This window comes from Conger conger, chromosome 1, assembly GCF_963514075.1.
Source record: "Conger conger chromosome 1, fConCon1.1, whole genome shotgun sequence".
Lineage (NCBI taxonomy): Eukaryota > Metazoa > Chordata > Actinopteri > Anguilliformes > Congridae > Conger > Conger conger.
This window is the reverse complement of record NC_083760.1, coordinates 21,088,757-21,103,576: the sequence shown is the minus strand read 5'-3', so window position 1 is coordinate 21,103,576 and position 14,820 is coordinate 21,088,757. Positions and strand designations below refer to the sequence as shown.

Below are 14,820 nucleotides of genomic sequence, written 5' to 3'. Positions count from 1 at the left end.
TTTTGTGTCTTATTGTCCTTCCAGTTCTTACAATTTATATTTAAATCATTTGATTCCTGTTGTTCTCACAGAAGCCACTAGGTGGAAGAAGATCACAGTATTTCAATAATCCCTTCTGCCCCAGTGGTTCCCAAACTTGGTCCTGGAATACCCCTGTTTTCATTCCAACTTCCAACCACAATTGCAATTCAATAATTTTAAAAAGCTGTTCATTTTAATTAATTATGTACTTTCCATGTTTAAGTTCTTATTGTGCTATATTGCAACCAATGCATACATTTAGCATAAAAATTGCAGAAAATCTGGTCAATTATTTTTAACTGACCAAATTAAAGACTGGAGTGAATCAGTAGGCTCCTAGTTAATGAAACTGTTGACACCTGGTCACCAAAACTATGAATATATTTAAGGAAATAAATTACAAATGAAATTAAACGCATGTTTAACTAAGTATGAGCCTAACCTTGTTAACCTCAGTCTTTTATTGACATGTTAATAATGGCATGTTATTCATGCCATTTATGCCTAATGCCATTGCGAATCTATTTTTTGCATAGCAAGGTAAATAATCAATTTTAACATGAAAAGCAGTATAATTAAGAAACCTAATTAAGAATTATTAACAGCAATTGGGGTTGGAACAAAAACCATCATACACACTTACATTAACTAAATATCACATAATTTGCACAACATGTTTTCATTAATTTGGGTTGAAATGCATTAGTGATCGAGGAAATAATAAAAACAGGGAGGGAAATTCAGAGCCAGGTAGACATAAGTCCAAAAGTTTATTTGGTGGCTACAAGATATCAGGCTCTTGGGTCTTTTAACCCACTAATAGTCATCTTTTTGGTTGAGTAACTAAAAGCAGGAATCACCCAGAAATATCACATGCATAGTTGTGTGCCCATACCAGTATTTGTGCTTTTATGTGTTGATTTTATACAGCACACTTTCTATATGCAGTTTTACTGTACATTTGTTGGAAATATTGTGTTTAACTGGAGTCTGTATGAATAAATTAAGCATATCTATCTCATGACCAGGAGGTCTACAGCAGCTGATGATAATCATAATTACAATATGAATCTGTACAGTGCAGTTAACCATAAAAATAAAAAAGATTTTACAAACAAAAGCCACCAAAGCAGCCCTCCCAGTCACAGTCAGTTTAATTCAGAAGGGTCTCTGGCAGTGGTTATGCTGGCGACATCCTTCCTCCCAAAGCTGTCCACTAGAGGGAGCTGTAGTTCATAGACACTGTCCTTAGTCATTTCAGGCTTTCTGTAAAGGGTAAGCTGGTGCATGCTGTCGGAAGGGGAGTATGTTTGTTGATATGAGGGTATTATATTGGCCCTCTAATATTTATATCCTCTTCACCCGAGTCTGAAGTCCCGGTCCAATTAGCTGGAATGAGGATGGAACGTTCCAGTCCAATACAGGGATTAAAGTGAAATATCTGTCCCATGCATCCAGCTACAGCTCCACAGTCTACAGTTTAGAATCCAGAGGAACTGACTCGATGGGCGGCAGGTGATGCGCTGGGGCAATGCAATGCTGACAACTTGATCTTCTTTGGGAAAAAAAAAAAAAAGTTGAACCGAGCTGTTTTGCACGTTACTCCTTCTCCACTGGCTTGCCCTGGGGGCCCTCCGTTTCCTAGGCCAGAGTCTAGGTCTAGTGTAACAGCAAGTTCTTTGTCGACTAGCATGCACAAATACAGGACTATCCATTCCATAAATGGACACTCAAAGGCTGTACACATGTCCGACTCTCCAAACAGCACAGATTTTGGTACATCGTTGTGTTGTGTAAAAGTATATAATGCCTAACTCTCAGAACATTTCTCTCATGCAACATACAGTGCAGCAGCTTACAGTGAGTCCCATGGCACACCCTGTGCCAGGAAAAGGCTATGGACACATACTCTAGCCCCAGGACATTTGTCTCTGGATCACACAGCATCAGCATCCTTTTAGGGTTTAAAACATGTGGAACCTGCCGGTACATTCCGCTTGTGTTAACAGTTTAGCATGCAGTAACTCCACTGTTTTCTAAACAGTAGTCCACTGAGGCCCTGCTTTTTCCACTGGTCCATAAAGCATAAATAGTTTAACACAGCTAAACAGTTTTTTTTTTTACATATTCGATATGGTTTACAGCTGGGTGTGAACTTGGATCTGAATGACAACATGAACAAACAGACTTTCCACATTGACAACATACTTTTTTCACTCTAGTGTGGGTGCTGCTCAAATGACTTTGAACTTCAGTAAACTACTTTGTTCAGTGCGTTTCTGTTCAGCACATTTCCTGCCTCTGTATTGCTATTATTCCTAGAGGGGTGTTCTACAGAGACTGCCATATTTCATCAAATGCCTCGGGTTCTTTTTCCACTGCTTTTTGAGATAAGCTACTTGATCTCAAAATCATAACTTTGTTATCCTGAGACAAATAGTCAACACTAAAGACAAAATGATACTCAAGACATGACACCAATTTGACACAGTCCCTTATGAATCTTGGCTGGCATAGCAAGCAACCACTGAAATACCATCTCACTTTGGTGTGGAACATACTTTTATATAATGTCAAGTTTCATTAGCTCTGACATCATCAATACACCTGTCTCCATGGATATGTTATTTTTGTACATCATCAATGTGCTTAAAACATGAAAACACTAGCATAACAAGCTGGATGTCTCAAGTTAATATGCCTCATTCCTGCATAATTAGTAGCATATTATGGCCTGATTTTCTGTTCGATAGTGAAGGGTTTTTTATTTTTGTTTTTAACAGTGGATAAAACCTTCTGCTGACATGCTTTTTCACTGTCTTCTTTGTACCATTGCACATAACATGATTATATCACTTTCCTTTTACTCTATACTATCTTACTCAGAGTACAGACACATTTTAGGGGGCATGCACCTATACATTATAATCTCTGTTGAGCCCTTTTGGCATTCTGCCTGTGGAATGTTCTGAAGCAAACAGACTTTTCCTCAGACTCCCTCTCCAACTGTCAATTTGAATTGACCGCCAAAAAAAACAAATAAAATAACCAATAATGTCTGCAGCCAGATTTTTTTTTAAAATGTCAGGATATACCAGCTACTCTGAATATAAAATAAAATCAAAGTTTATGTCTTTCATTTAGTTTGTAGTATGAACTATCTGTGAGGCAAAATTCTATAGTCTTTTCCATGTATATACGTTTATAGATTTAACTGCAAAAACAAGTCACTTTCTTTGTTCATAAATTACACAGACAGCAGTGTCCTGTTTGTTTTATTGACAACTTATTGCTCGCTATCTTGTGAGTGCAGGAGTTGCACGGTGTTCGAGGTGTTGAGGGGGAGTCTGGCTTGTCTCACTGTCATAGTACACCCCTCCGCAGGCCCTTACACTCCAGCCTCTCTGCCATCCCTCTCCCTGCATGACAGCGATGACTCTGGGCCCTCCACGCTAGGCCGGTCCCAGGCCTTGTCAGGAGGACTGCATGAGGCCTGTCAGCCTCTTGCCTGTCAACGACTTTCCCTGGAGAATGAGAGAATGGAGGGGGGAAAAAAAGGAAGGTGCAATTGTACAATGTACAAATATGACAACAAAAAGGCCTTGAGCAAAAGGGCTAACACCTGAGACCCTGAAGAGCTTCTGTATAATGTTAGCATGAGCAGATGGAAGGTGTAACAGCTACTATATGTATGCTAGTTTTTCATCCAGCAAAAACAACTTAGAGTGACGGGATATGCTTATTTTTAGTCATATATCTATTAAGATTACGTAACCAAGAAACTGAAGAGCAAATATAACCTTTTTTACCTTTTAGACGAACAACTGTGTTATTCCATAATTGAGCTCTCATCCAACGTTTACAAATATTAGAAAATATATTTCGCTGCCAAGGTTTTCAGACTGAAAAATTACATAAAATGTTAAAATGTGCTGTCACATATGCTCACATCCCAACAGTGTATATTGTAGCCTTTTGTGGAGTTCTCTAAATCTGACCACCATGGTCTCCTGCTAATAACACACTTACTAATATTTACTAAATGTCACATATCAGGGATACCTTCTAAACTGTGTATTGTGGATGATTCATAATTCACTAAGCTTTTAGCTGTAACTGCATCATACGCTAAAGTGCTAATGTGGTATTTGTGTGGGTTCTATCGATTTTGTGTCCCATCATGTCAAACAATGTTCTTGTGATCCGTGGGGAGGCAGCGTGGGAGTTTGGCATTAGGCATAAGCATAAAGTGATTGAAGGAAATTAACAACTAATTTTTCACCTCTATGCTGAACAAAGAGAGGGAGTAGGGAGGTTAAGAACCTCCACAAATAGTAATTGAACCCCCCTGCAACCATAGCACTTCATGCCTATTAAAGACAAATCTTATTGAATATTAATGTTGCGGTAGTTCAGGGCAAAACAGCTTCACAGATGTTGATGTTTACAAGATGGTATTACATGGGCTACATGCTGTGCCTAATATTATATTTGGGGGGGCTGGAATGCAGTTAGCATATGAAGCAAAACCAGTGGATATTAATAAGCATTCCACTATCCATATTAAACACTTTCAGAGAGCAAGAAGGAACTTTCCTTTCAAGAAAGAACAACCTTTCATCGCAAAATAATGAGGTCTGGGTCAATTAAGGAAAGGTTCTCTTTTTCTGTTTCAGATGTGGAGGAAGTGTTATCTAATACAATTATCTATCTGTATCTTTCTAACACAGCGGTGCCCAATGATGTGCCCAACGAGTCTTCATTCCAACCCATCACTGCACCCTAGCGATTTCACTAACACACCTTCAACCAGACAGGAGGGAACTAATTAGCAGATGACCGGGCACCACTGTTCTCCTAATATATCATAACTCTTCGGTTACACCTCCGCAAAACCTGATGAAAACAAAAAAAGAAAAGCTGAAGAGCGCATTACTAAGGCCGGTGGGGTTTTGTCAGAACCCAGAAGGACAGCGACACTGGGGCTTTACCAAAGTGTCCCCGGTTTGTTTGGGAGTGTCCCCCATTGAGAGCGCATGGCAGCATGCTGAGTACGGTGCAGCTGGGGCTTTGGCTGCGGCGCTCTTGGCCATATACTCACCACGCTGCGCGTGAACTTCTCCAGGGAGGTGCGTCGCCCCTGCTCGCTCTCAGGCTGCTGCTTGGGGCCAGGCAGTGTGGGAAAGAGGGGTAATGGAGGTGGTGGAGATTAGAGGAGAGACAAACAAAGCAAAGCGTAAGTCAGCTTGGATGTGGGGCCTAGCGCGGTGGCTGAAGGTTGCCTGCAGTGCCTACATGCAGCAGCAGAGGGCAGTCTCTCAAGCCAGCCAGAGCAGGCAGCAAGTGAGGAGTATTAATAAGAATAATGGACGCATTGCTGAACACTGTACACACGGGTATCAGGGTTAATATGGTAATATTAATATATGATGTAATATGATATATGATATGTTAACATGCAGTTAGCAGATTGCGAGGTTTTGTTTGTTGGTTTGTTGGCCTCTGATGTAAATAACGGTGAAATTGTGTAATTTAGCCCAGAAACATATTGGGAATTAAAGCATACCAGTCTAATCTCTCTCACTGTTGCAGGGTTAAACTGACAAAGATTGTTTCTGAAGGAAGATAAAAAATAATTCATACCCGTATTTTGGTTTTGACTCCTGTATGCAGCTCGAGGGTGTGTTACCCAGCAGGAAAACAAAGATAGTTTCTTTGCTCTAGCTTTAGTGCACCTGGGAAATATATTTCCTTTCTACTGTACTATTTCAGACAAAAACACAAGCCGCCAGCAGTTGTGCTCAAGGTATTCACCAAGGGCCTACTCTAAAGACATGTCTGAGATCCCAAACCACGGCCCTCACTCAGCCGTCTCTATGGGGGATTACAGTGACTGGACATCACACAGAAGCCCACCTTCTTTCTGGCCAGCAGGAGGTCCTGATACGCATTGGAACGCAGAAATCGGGCGTAGCTGTCGCTCTTCATCAGCTTGAAGATATGCTCCTAAAAGAGAAACCACAGGGATGGGACTGTGTGGGCATGCGTTTGTATGCCTGTGCAACTGCATGCGAGTGAGGTATTGTTTGCACGAGACTGTGGGCTAGATGATCTGAGAATTATGTTTGATTGAGTGCTGCATTAGTTTTTTTCAATCACTGTAATTGAAAAAAGACTGCAACTAATTCACTAAATCACTTACATTCACAGCTACATTCACAGTCAAGTGAAGTAGCGCTCGTTATAATTAAAGCTGAAGTTGGGTACAGTATAATTTGTTCCAAAGTCCAAACACCACGTCAGAAAAAATTCATAAAATGAACGCAAGAGCAAGGAAATTCAATAAGAGGGAACCAGAGATGCTAATATAGAACATACCTTACCTAGGGCAATGAAATAAATGTGGAATTGATAATAGTTGATTACAAAATTATCAACAGGAAACAGAGAGGAAATATGGCACAATGTCTACAGATGCACAACAAGATCATCCAATGTAGTCCAAACATAACAAATGGACAGTGGCCAGTTGCACAACAGTGACTGCTGCAGTCTCTGCAGACAGGGCAGAAATGTCTGTTAATCATTTATTTAGTCTAATGGGTACATACACTATTGCCCAAAATATCCTCTCTCAATTGCAGATGATGTCTCTGTTTCGTAGCAATTACAGCAGCCATAGCCAAAGGTGTGACAAACATATTACACCAACTGTATGAATAATTATCCGTAGCAATATTGAGCTGATTTTCTTTTTTGTTAATGGCTCCACATAACTTCAGATGTGAAATTAGCCATATTTACCTATAGCTTCCTTGTTTTTGTGAAAAATCCCAGAAATACATACCCCATAAGGATATACTGTACTGTATTGATAGTCAATGTGTACACTGTAGTCTGGTGAACTCATACATCTGGGGAATATGTGTTTGTGTGTAGCTGAGACAGTGTTTGCATATGACAGTTGTCTGTGTTTGTGCAGTCATATGTAGAGCCCTGTGTGTACACTGTAGTCTGGGAGACTGATACGTCTGTGTGTCCCTGAGACTGTGTTTATGTCTGACAGTCCGTGTTTGTGCAGTAGTACGTGTCACCCCGTGTGTACACTGACGTGGGTGAGTGTGTGTTTGTGTGTCACTGTGAGTGCAGGAGGCTGCAGGTGTGTGTAGGCCCAGGGGAATGGGTAATGATGTAACACAGTGCGCTGAGAGGCACAAAACCAGGCACATTAAAGCAAGAGAGGGAGAAATCCCACAGGACAGAGTCTTGGATCCAGTGCTAAACCAAGCACTGAGCCAGCGCACTAATGCACTGTGAAATGGACGCCTTCATACAAAGCTCCAGTAATTCAGCCTGAACTGGGGGAATCTGGGCAGGGGGGAGCAGAGACGCGGCAGCATTACATGGGTCATTAACCCCTTGAAAACATGATCTCCATTTCTGGTTGCTTGCCTTTCACTTCATATTCTTCTGGCTGGATGAGCAGGACAGTCGTATTTTGTGTGTGCATTGCAGGAGGGGGGGAGGGGAGGAAGATGGGTAGGTGGGGGCAGGGGGGAGGAGGCTGTACCTGGGCGTCCTCAAAGCTGTAGCGGCCTGGGTCTTTGAGGTTCTGGCTGGTTCTCTCATAACTATGGGAGTCCAGGTTGATAGAGCTTTGGGCTCCCTCTGCCAAGAACTCCTGCCAGATCTCCTGGGCTCTACTGGGTACATCCTGTAGAGGGCGCCGTTTTAGGTCCTGCACCGCCAGCCAAAACCTGCACAATGCATACGGCACACCATACCAATTATACCGAGTATTATTGGTAGCCCAGTGAGCTGAGGGCCTCTCGCATTGAAGTACTGTGGAATCTTCCCGCAGTTCTGTTATTACAATTTTAAAGACACTCAGTTAAACTGTGTCCAGAAAACGCAATAGGAGATTGAAGAAAGTGAAGGGCAAATAAGGAGACGCTGTTAAGGATAACGAGATTCTGTGTGTTATCTCCCCTCGTTTGCTCCTCTCTGAGTCCATACTCCAAATGGCCCTCTCTCCACTTAATTCCCCCTAATGGGGCTTCTCTCAGTCAAAGAGCCCGTCTAACTGCTCGTGATGGCAAGTCTGAGGTTTCGCAATGCAGCAGGACCCAGTTGGTTATCTGCTGCAGTGCTGCCAAGTGACCTAAGAACAGCGTTTCAGGGCCCACAGCTACCACTGGTCAGGCTCGACAAGGGGAAAGGTGGCCTCTATGCCAATGCAGCTGGGGCTTTGGCTGCGGCGCTCTTGGCCGTATACTCACCACGCTGCACGTGAACTTCTCCAGGGAGGTGCGTCGCCCCTGCTCGCTCTCATGCTGCTGCTTGGGGCCAGGCAGTATGGGAAGTGATACTGTATGTGGTCTCGCTCTTACCGTAGGTTCTCCGAGCTGAACTCTGACTCCAGGAACTTGAGGAACTGGTCCCGCCCCACGGGGTCCTTGAGGGCCTCATCCAGCGAGAAGCCCCACCTTTTGACCCGTTGCTGGCTAGGCTCTTTGCTGCATGGGGGTGAGATCACAGAGAAAGCGTACACTGAGACCCATCGGTCTGCCAGCACCCCGACCCCAGGAGGGGACTCCAGCCACTCTAACTGCCCCTAATTACCAGGGGCAACCAGTCCAATTAACCCTATTAGAGGTATTCATCCTGTGATCCTGCGCCTTAGAGGGACCTGGAAAACACGACCACAACACGACACCCTGCATTTAAGATTCAAAATGGAGGCTGAATCTGAGAAATTCACCACCAGAGGGCTATGTAGTAAGGTAACAGAGAGAGTAGCAGCTCACCTGCCTTCCTGGGGAGGGAGGTGAGGACAACTAGGATAGCCTCATGGGGCACCTTTTAAGATGAAGTGAAGCTCACCTGGTCTCCAGATCCCAGAAGGTGGTGTCGTCAGTTATCCAGGGGTTGGAAGGCTCTGGTATGGACACAAACGGGTCGTAGTCCAGGAACTGCTCTGTGAAACTAATCAGACTGGAGCCACGACAAGAGACAGTGCTCCTGTTACACAAACCTGAGCCTCCAGCCCTCTCGTTGCACTGTACACCATAGTCCAATTACACGAGAGCTATGCATTACCAGGATCACCACCGTGCTAGTATCAATCTGCAACTGCAGTAATGATACAGTTAATTTAGCAAACGTGTAGGAATGCAGTAAAAGAATACTCTAACATTTCAATGTCAAATTGCACTTCTAGTACTTTGTCACTTTAAGACAACAAATCATCAGTGTTTGAACCGTGTATTGATTTTAGGGCTTCTGGAAAATCCATATTAAAACTCGCTGACTCAAACTTCTGGCACAAATAAGATACTTCAGCTTAATTTAATCTCCTGTGGACTTTGTAAACAAAAATGTTTTTGTTGTCGTCTCACAAAAAGCAGCCTGACGAAAATAATTGTAAACTAGGTCACTGGAATGATGAATATGTAGTCTGAAACACAGAATGCTAAATTAGTGTAAGCTCACACAGAACCAAAATTCTTCGCATCTCATTTTCAGACATCACTACCAAACCCCCAGCCGCAGCCTCGAGCCTCCCGGCATCGGACAGCCTGCCGATAATTCCCACTGCAAACAGCTCTGAGCCCAACTTGCATATCAATTGAGCAGACCCCCGTCTCCCTCGAGCGGGACGGATCGTTCCCACTGCCGGCACTGGAAAGAACGTTTTAATCAATCTCGCTCCTGGCCTCTGGAGCCTGAGATCTGTGCTGAGATCCGGGGGGGCCGTGAAGGGAGGAGCGGTCACCGGGGACAGCCTGAAGCTCTCTGAAAAACTGACTCGGGATTAAGCAAGCTGTGGCTAGGGCCGCAGAGACTGTTCGAACCAGCTGGGGGATGAGCGCACAAGTCAGGGACATGTTTGTGCTTGGGCAGAGGGTAGGGCGGTGGGGGCTACATTTGGGCCACCTCTATATCGACCGTACACCAAGTTAAACATGAGATACCACACAACCGCTGTTTACTGCTTTACTCGCTCAGGTGAAAACAGAGAATATTGGTCTCCAGCAAAGTGACAATGCCTTCTGTTGATGCGAAAAACATCTTGGCGGCTTCCAGATTTTGTACAGCACATTGGATAAAAGCAGGTATTTTACACATTTTTAAACCCAGCTATCAAATAAGAACAGCTGGCTTTGTTTTTATTCTCGCATTGCTCAGGAGCTATAACAGACAGGGTGGTAAATTATGTGAATTGAGTTGGAGCAACAACAACAAATGCATCCCCAGAAAAGAGAATATACATCAGTCTTCACTCACCTGTCAGCTACTTTAGATACTTTCATACAATGCCTGTCCAGCTGAGTGTTTAAAAATGAGATCTGGGGGAAAAGCAGAACAAACAAAATGAGTAATTTGATTAATTTACGAACAATATGTCATGAATCAAAAATGGCACATGAATCACAAACGCCTGTGTGTCTGCCCTGCTGAAAGAAAACCACTGAAACTAGCAACTGGTTGACCAGTGCAGACCAGCTCCACGCTCAACATGGTTTGACCAGCTCATGCTATGTTTTGAAACAACTGTTAGCTGGTAATTTCCAGCTGGTCGTAGCTGGATTGTATGTGTGCATGTGCGTATATGTGCTACAGTACCTCCTTCTGCACATCCTCTTTGGTGGCCTTCCTCGCTGGCTGTGAGAGCGTGTGGACGGGACTCTGTGACTGTGCCTCCTCTGTCACCCCGTACACGGACTGCACACAGGGGAGGGGACAAATGTGTCACTACCAAGTCTCAGAGCCCATGACATACAACTTCACTATCGCTCTGACAGATGACATTGCTGTACGTAAAAACTGCGTGAAAACAGTCGATCGTAAGAAGGCACGTTTGGTCTATCACTCCTTTCGCTGGGTCCTGCTTACCTTCTTCACCTTCTGTGGGTTCTTTTCACGCCGGCACTTGCGGATGTCCATCTCTGTGGTGTTCACACAGCCCGGCTGTAAGCGAGTCACACGGTAAGGCTCTTGGGTCATTGCTGGAGCAGCTTTTACAGTTCCCACATGCTCAACAGACACTCAAAAAGGGCTGCCCCACCCTGTTGGTGAAGATGTAGACCTACTACCCTGTAGGTTCTACTCCAACCCTAACAAAGCATGCCTCATTCAACAGCGTGCGATCCGTTGAGTTGCTGATAAGTACAACCAGGTAAGCCAAATTAGGGTTGAAATGAAAACCTATGGATACCTTAGATCTCCAGGAACAGGGTAGGGCACCCCTGACCTACATCTTTATCTATTTTCCAGAGAAACCACCAGACCTTTACTGAAGCAGGAATTCAATGGTCTCAGTAGGACACCCTGTTTAAATAAAGGTTAAACAAGTATCTTACTCATGGGTGCACTGCCAATGCACCATGAATTTGAACTTCTGAAAAAAATACCTTATTACCTACCAAAAGGGCAGGATTTACAGAGCGAAAGTACAAGTACATAACAGCAGCAGCTATTCTCAAATTCAAAACTGAACCCTGGCTTGTGATTCCCAATCACTTCACAACCCTGCAGTCCTGTTTATGTTCAAATGAAGAAGCCATTAACTGACATGGCTGGCATATAGGGAAAACAACTGCTCCGGAGGTAACAGCGGTTGTCTGGCAGTCGGAAAGGTTGCTGGATCAATCCCTTGCCTTGGCTGTGTCGAAGTGTCCCTGAGCAAGACACCTAACCCCCAATTGCACCCCACGAACTGATTGGTACCTTACGTGACAGCCTATCGCCGTTGGTGTGTGTGAGAGTGTGTGAATGGGTGAATAAGAGGCATCAATTTTAAAGCGCTTTGGATAAAAGTGCTATATAAATGCAGTCCATTTACCATATGGCTGAAGCCTACTGCTCCCATTGTTAGGAAGTAAAGTGTTTTTTAAAAGTGAAAATTCATGGTACATTGCCTTTGTAAGATAAGGGTTTCTTTCAACCACTCAAGGACTGCAAAGTCCACTAAAGGACTGCAAGGTCAATGTGTAATCCTCTTTCCCAACAGCTCCCCATGCTCCACTGCTCCACGTATGTACCACAGGCCGGTGGACATCCCAGAATGCTCTCTCCTGACTGTCCAGGATCTTGCGATCCGTCTTGTCCTTTTTCCGGTCAATCCTGCAGAGGAAGTAAGCCACAGAGATGCGATGACCTGAGATCACACTCTGCCACTCTGATGAATAACATAGTGTATTTCAGTGCGTGCTGATTTCTGGCGCAGGGAAAACATGCGTCTTACATAACTGACATTTACCGACTTACAAATTCTTTCTGCGGCCCTGCTTCTGTAACCTGTTTTTCCTCTGTGCCAAACACATCTTTTGACAGTCTTGCCATTTGCTTCCTTCACAATGAGCCACTTGCATTGCTTCACAGTGGTGCTCACCCTGATATTTAAAAAAATTACATTACACCTGCAATATCTGAATGGATTCAGGCCTTATTGAACTAATTTACGAAATTTGATGCACTTGGACCTGTCCACCACCAGATGGGGCTGTGCAATCACACCATCTGGTAGATGATGATTAATGAACTGTCTGCAATTTTAGCTTTGTAGTCCCTGCAAACCAGCTGCTCCAGGGTAAGTGTGCATTGGTTGACAGGAAGATACAACAATGCTTTCAACTGCAGCACTAGAACTCGGCAGTGTGAGACACACAAGCCCCTCACACCGGGAGTTAATTCTAGGTATCGCCTTGTGTGTTGTTATACTAATAGTATAGTGATTGTTTTACGATGCTAATTATTGGTTTGATCAACATCTTTACACAGTTACTGTTATGAATGTGCTGGCTGTGTATTTTCTGTGGCACTACTGCCCTTTAGTATTCCTTATTAACACAGATGTTTCCGTATTGTGAGTCACAATATGGATAAGATACAACTGTAGTGTAATGTAATGTAATGCACTGATAGGCCGGGTAGACCTGGAACGGACAAGAACAGCACTGTATGTGATGACTAGACTGCCTTGCACAAGTTTAGAAGAGCCCATGTTGCTCAAACTGACAGAAATGCTTCCACAGCTGTCTGGGGTCAAAGGGATTCCACCCATAAGATGGGCTGGCAGCCTGCTCAGACACCCTGCTGTTAATCCTCTCACCTTTCCTGTGGTGAGGCTGCTGTTTACATTGTTGCCAGGGCGACTTCACTTACTTGACCTGCGCCTCTGCCTGCATGAAAATGAACTCCCACTTTCTGGCAAATGCCCTCTGTAGCCGGGCCAGGTTCTCCTGCAGCCCCAGAGAGAGAGAGAGTTAGGGTGTGTGTGTGTGTGTGTATGTGTGTGTGTGAGAGAGAGAGAGAGAGAGAGAGAGAGAGAGAGAGAGAGACAGAGAGAGAGAGCAAGCAAGAATTATTGAGAGCACAGAACGTCTGTGCCAATGTGCCCTTAAGCAGGTTACTGTAATTAGACAGCTCCTTGGACATATCAAATGTAAAGTCACCCCCCAATAAGGGCATCTATTTGATGAATAAATAATGCATACATCAAACTGACATTTGTGTAATGTCCAGCTCAGTCTGTGAAAGGATGAGGAGTGACCGTTCGAGATAGTACAGAAATTGGTCGAGCAAGCTGCTGGAGAGCACAGCTGCAGTTTGAGACTGTAGAGATAAAGACAGCAGCCACTGAATGGCGCGGGTATGACTAATGGGCACCAAGAATGTCTCCCAGCCACTTACAGCCTCATAATCCGCCAGCTCCAACCGGGCCTTGTTCTGCATGGTCCGTTTGCACAGGTAAATGGCTGCAGGAGAGAGAGATCTTTGATTATTACTGTCCCCATTAGTGTTTCTCATTCAAACAATGAATGTAGATTGTCTGTAGGTTTAGCTTTGCTCATTCATTATTATTATTATTCTTTTTAAATATATACATTTTATTTATTGTGAGTTGGTTTTTTTTTAATTGCTGAAGGAAGGCGTAGGAAACAGGCCAGTGATGCATTCACCGTAATCTGTGTTTTCTGGTTCCCAGCAGTTTGATGGCCAGAAGTATGGAGCCTGTATGGGAAAGAGAAGGGAATATATAAAGAGGAACAGGAACTTGTAGGTGCCTTTCTTCTTGTTCAGCAGTGGTTTACACTTTCTATACATGTTACACTTTAATGACATAACACTATATTACTCCATTTCTTACTCTACCTTGTAACCAATAGCTATCTAAGAGCATCCATGGCAACAGGACCGCATGCCAGTAGGAGCTCATTATGGGCAGCAGAGAGAAAATTGCACATATCTACAGACCTTGCTGTCCAGTTATCTCCTTCACCACTTAGTTCCTAGGACTTTGCCACCTTCTTCAATGGGAAGGTGACATCTGCATCTCATTCAAGGTGGCGGCCTCCAACACATCCTCAACCCAGGCAAACCCCCTTCTCCCTGATTGTTTATCAATACCACTCTGCTATCCCAACGTCCAACTGCCTACACCCTTTCTGTAGTCCATTTCACTCCATACCCCAGTGGACCCTCATCTCTGTCCACTGAATGTGTTCCTGTGTTCTTCAAAAGGGGATGGGGAGGCAGTTCCGGCACGGGGAGCTAGGGTGGAGAAGCTCAGTTGGAACGAGGCACCTCCCTGCCCCTGCAACTCACTCCTGACCCTCTGTCATGCACAACGACCACACTGTCTCTCATCTTCCTCATGACCATCTTGTTTTCAATCAACCCTCTCTGTTTCTCTCTCTGAATTACCTACTCGACTCTTACCTGTCTGGCTTTGGGCCGGTTCACTCAACAGAGACAGCCATCTTTGGAGTCAGTGAGGGGTTCCACTTTGAAAAA

At 44.1% G+C, this 14,820-nt stretch overlaps 1 protein-coding gene across 3 annotated transcripts in view; it reads right to left on the bottom strand.

The window, feature by feature from the left end:
- Positions 1–760: 760 nt before the first annotated feature.
- The window catches only part of LOC133135669 (regulator of G-protein signaling 6), a 110,012-nt gene continuing 95,952 nt past the window's right edge, over positions 761–14,820 (bottom strand). For 2 of the 3 annotated variants that reach the window (XM_061252857.1, XM_061252866.1), the window contains exons 6-18: positions 13,986–14,037; positions 13,717–13,781; positions 13,189–13,265; positions 12,066–12,147; positions 10,918–10,992; positions 10,648–10,746; positions 10,309–10,370; positions 8,905–9,015; positions 8,412–8,537; positions 7,592–7,778; positions 5,938–6,027; positions 5,123–5,182; positions 761–3,545 (exon numbers count right to left, since the gene is read on the bottom strand). In XM_061252857.1, coding sequence (XP_061108841.1) covers positions 3,495–3,545; positions 5,123–5,182; positions 5,938–6,027; positions 7,592–7,778; positions 8,412–8,537; positions 8,905–9,015; positions 10,309–10,370; positions 10,648–10,746; positions 10,918–10,992; positions 12,066–12,147; positions 13,189–13,265; positions 13,717–13,781; positions 13,986–14,037 — 1,137 coding nt within the window. In that variant the 3' untranslated portion in view covers positions 761–3,494. The remainder of the gene's footprint in view (positions 3,546–5,122; positions 5,183–5,937; positions 6,028–7,591; positions 7,779–8,411; positions 8,538–8,904; positions 9,016–10,308; positions 10,371–10,647; positions 10,747–10,917; positions 10,993–12,065; positions 12,148–13,188; positions 13,266–13,716; positions 13,782–13,985; positions 14,038–14,820) is intronic. The other variant, XM_061252875.1, reaches the window with a different exon arrangement.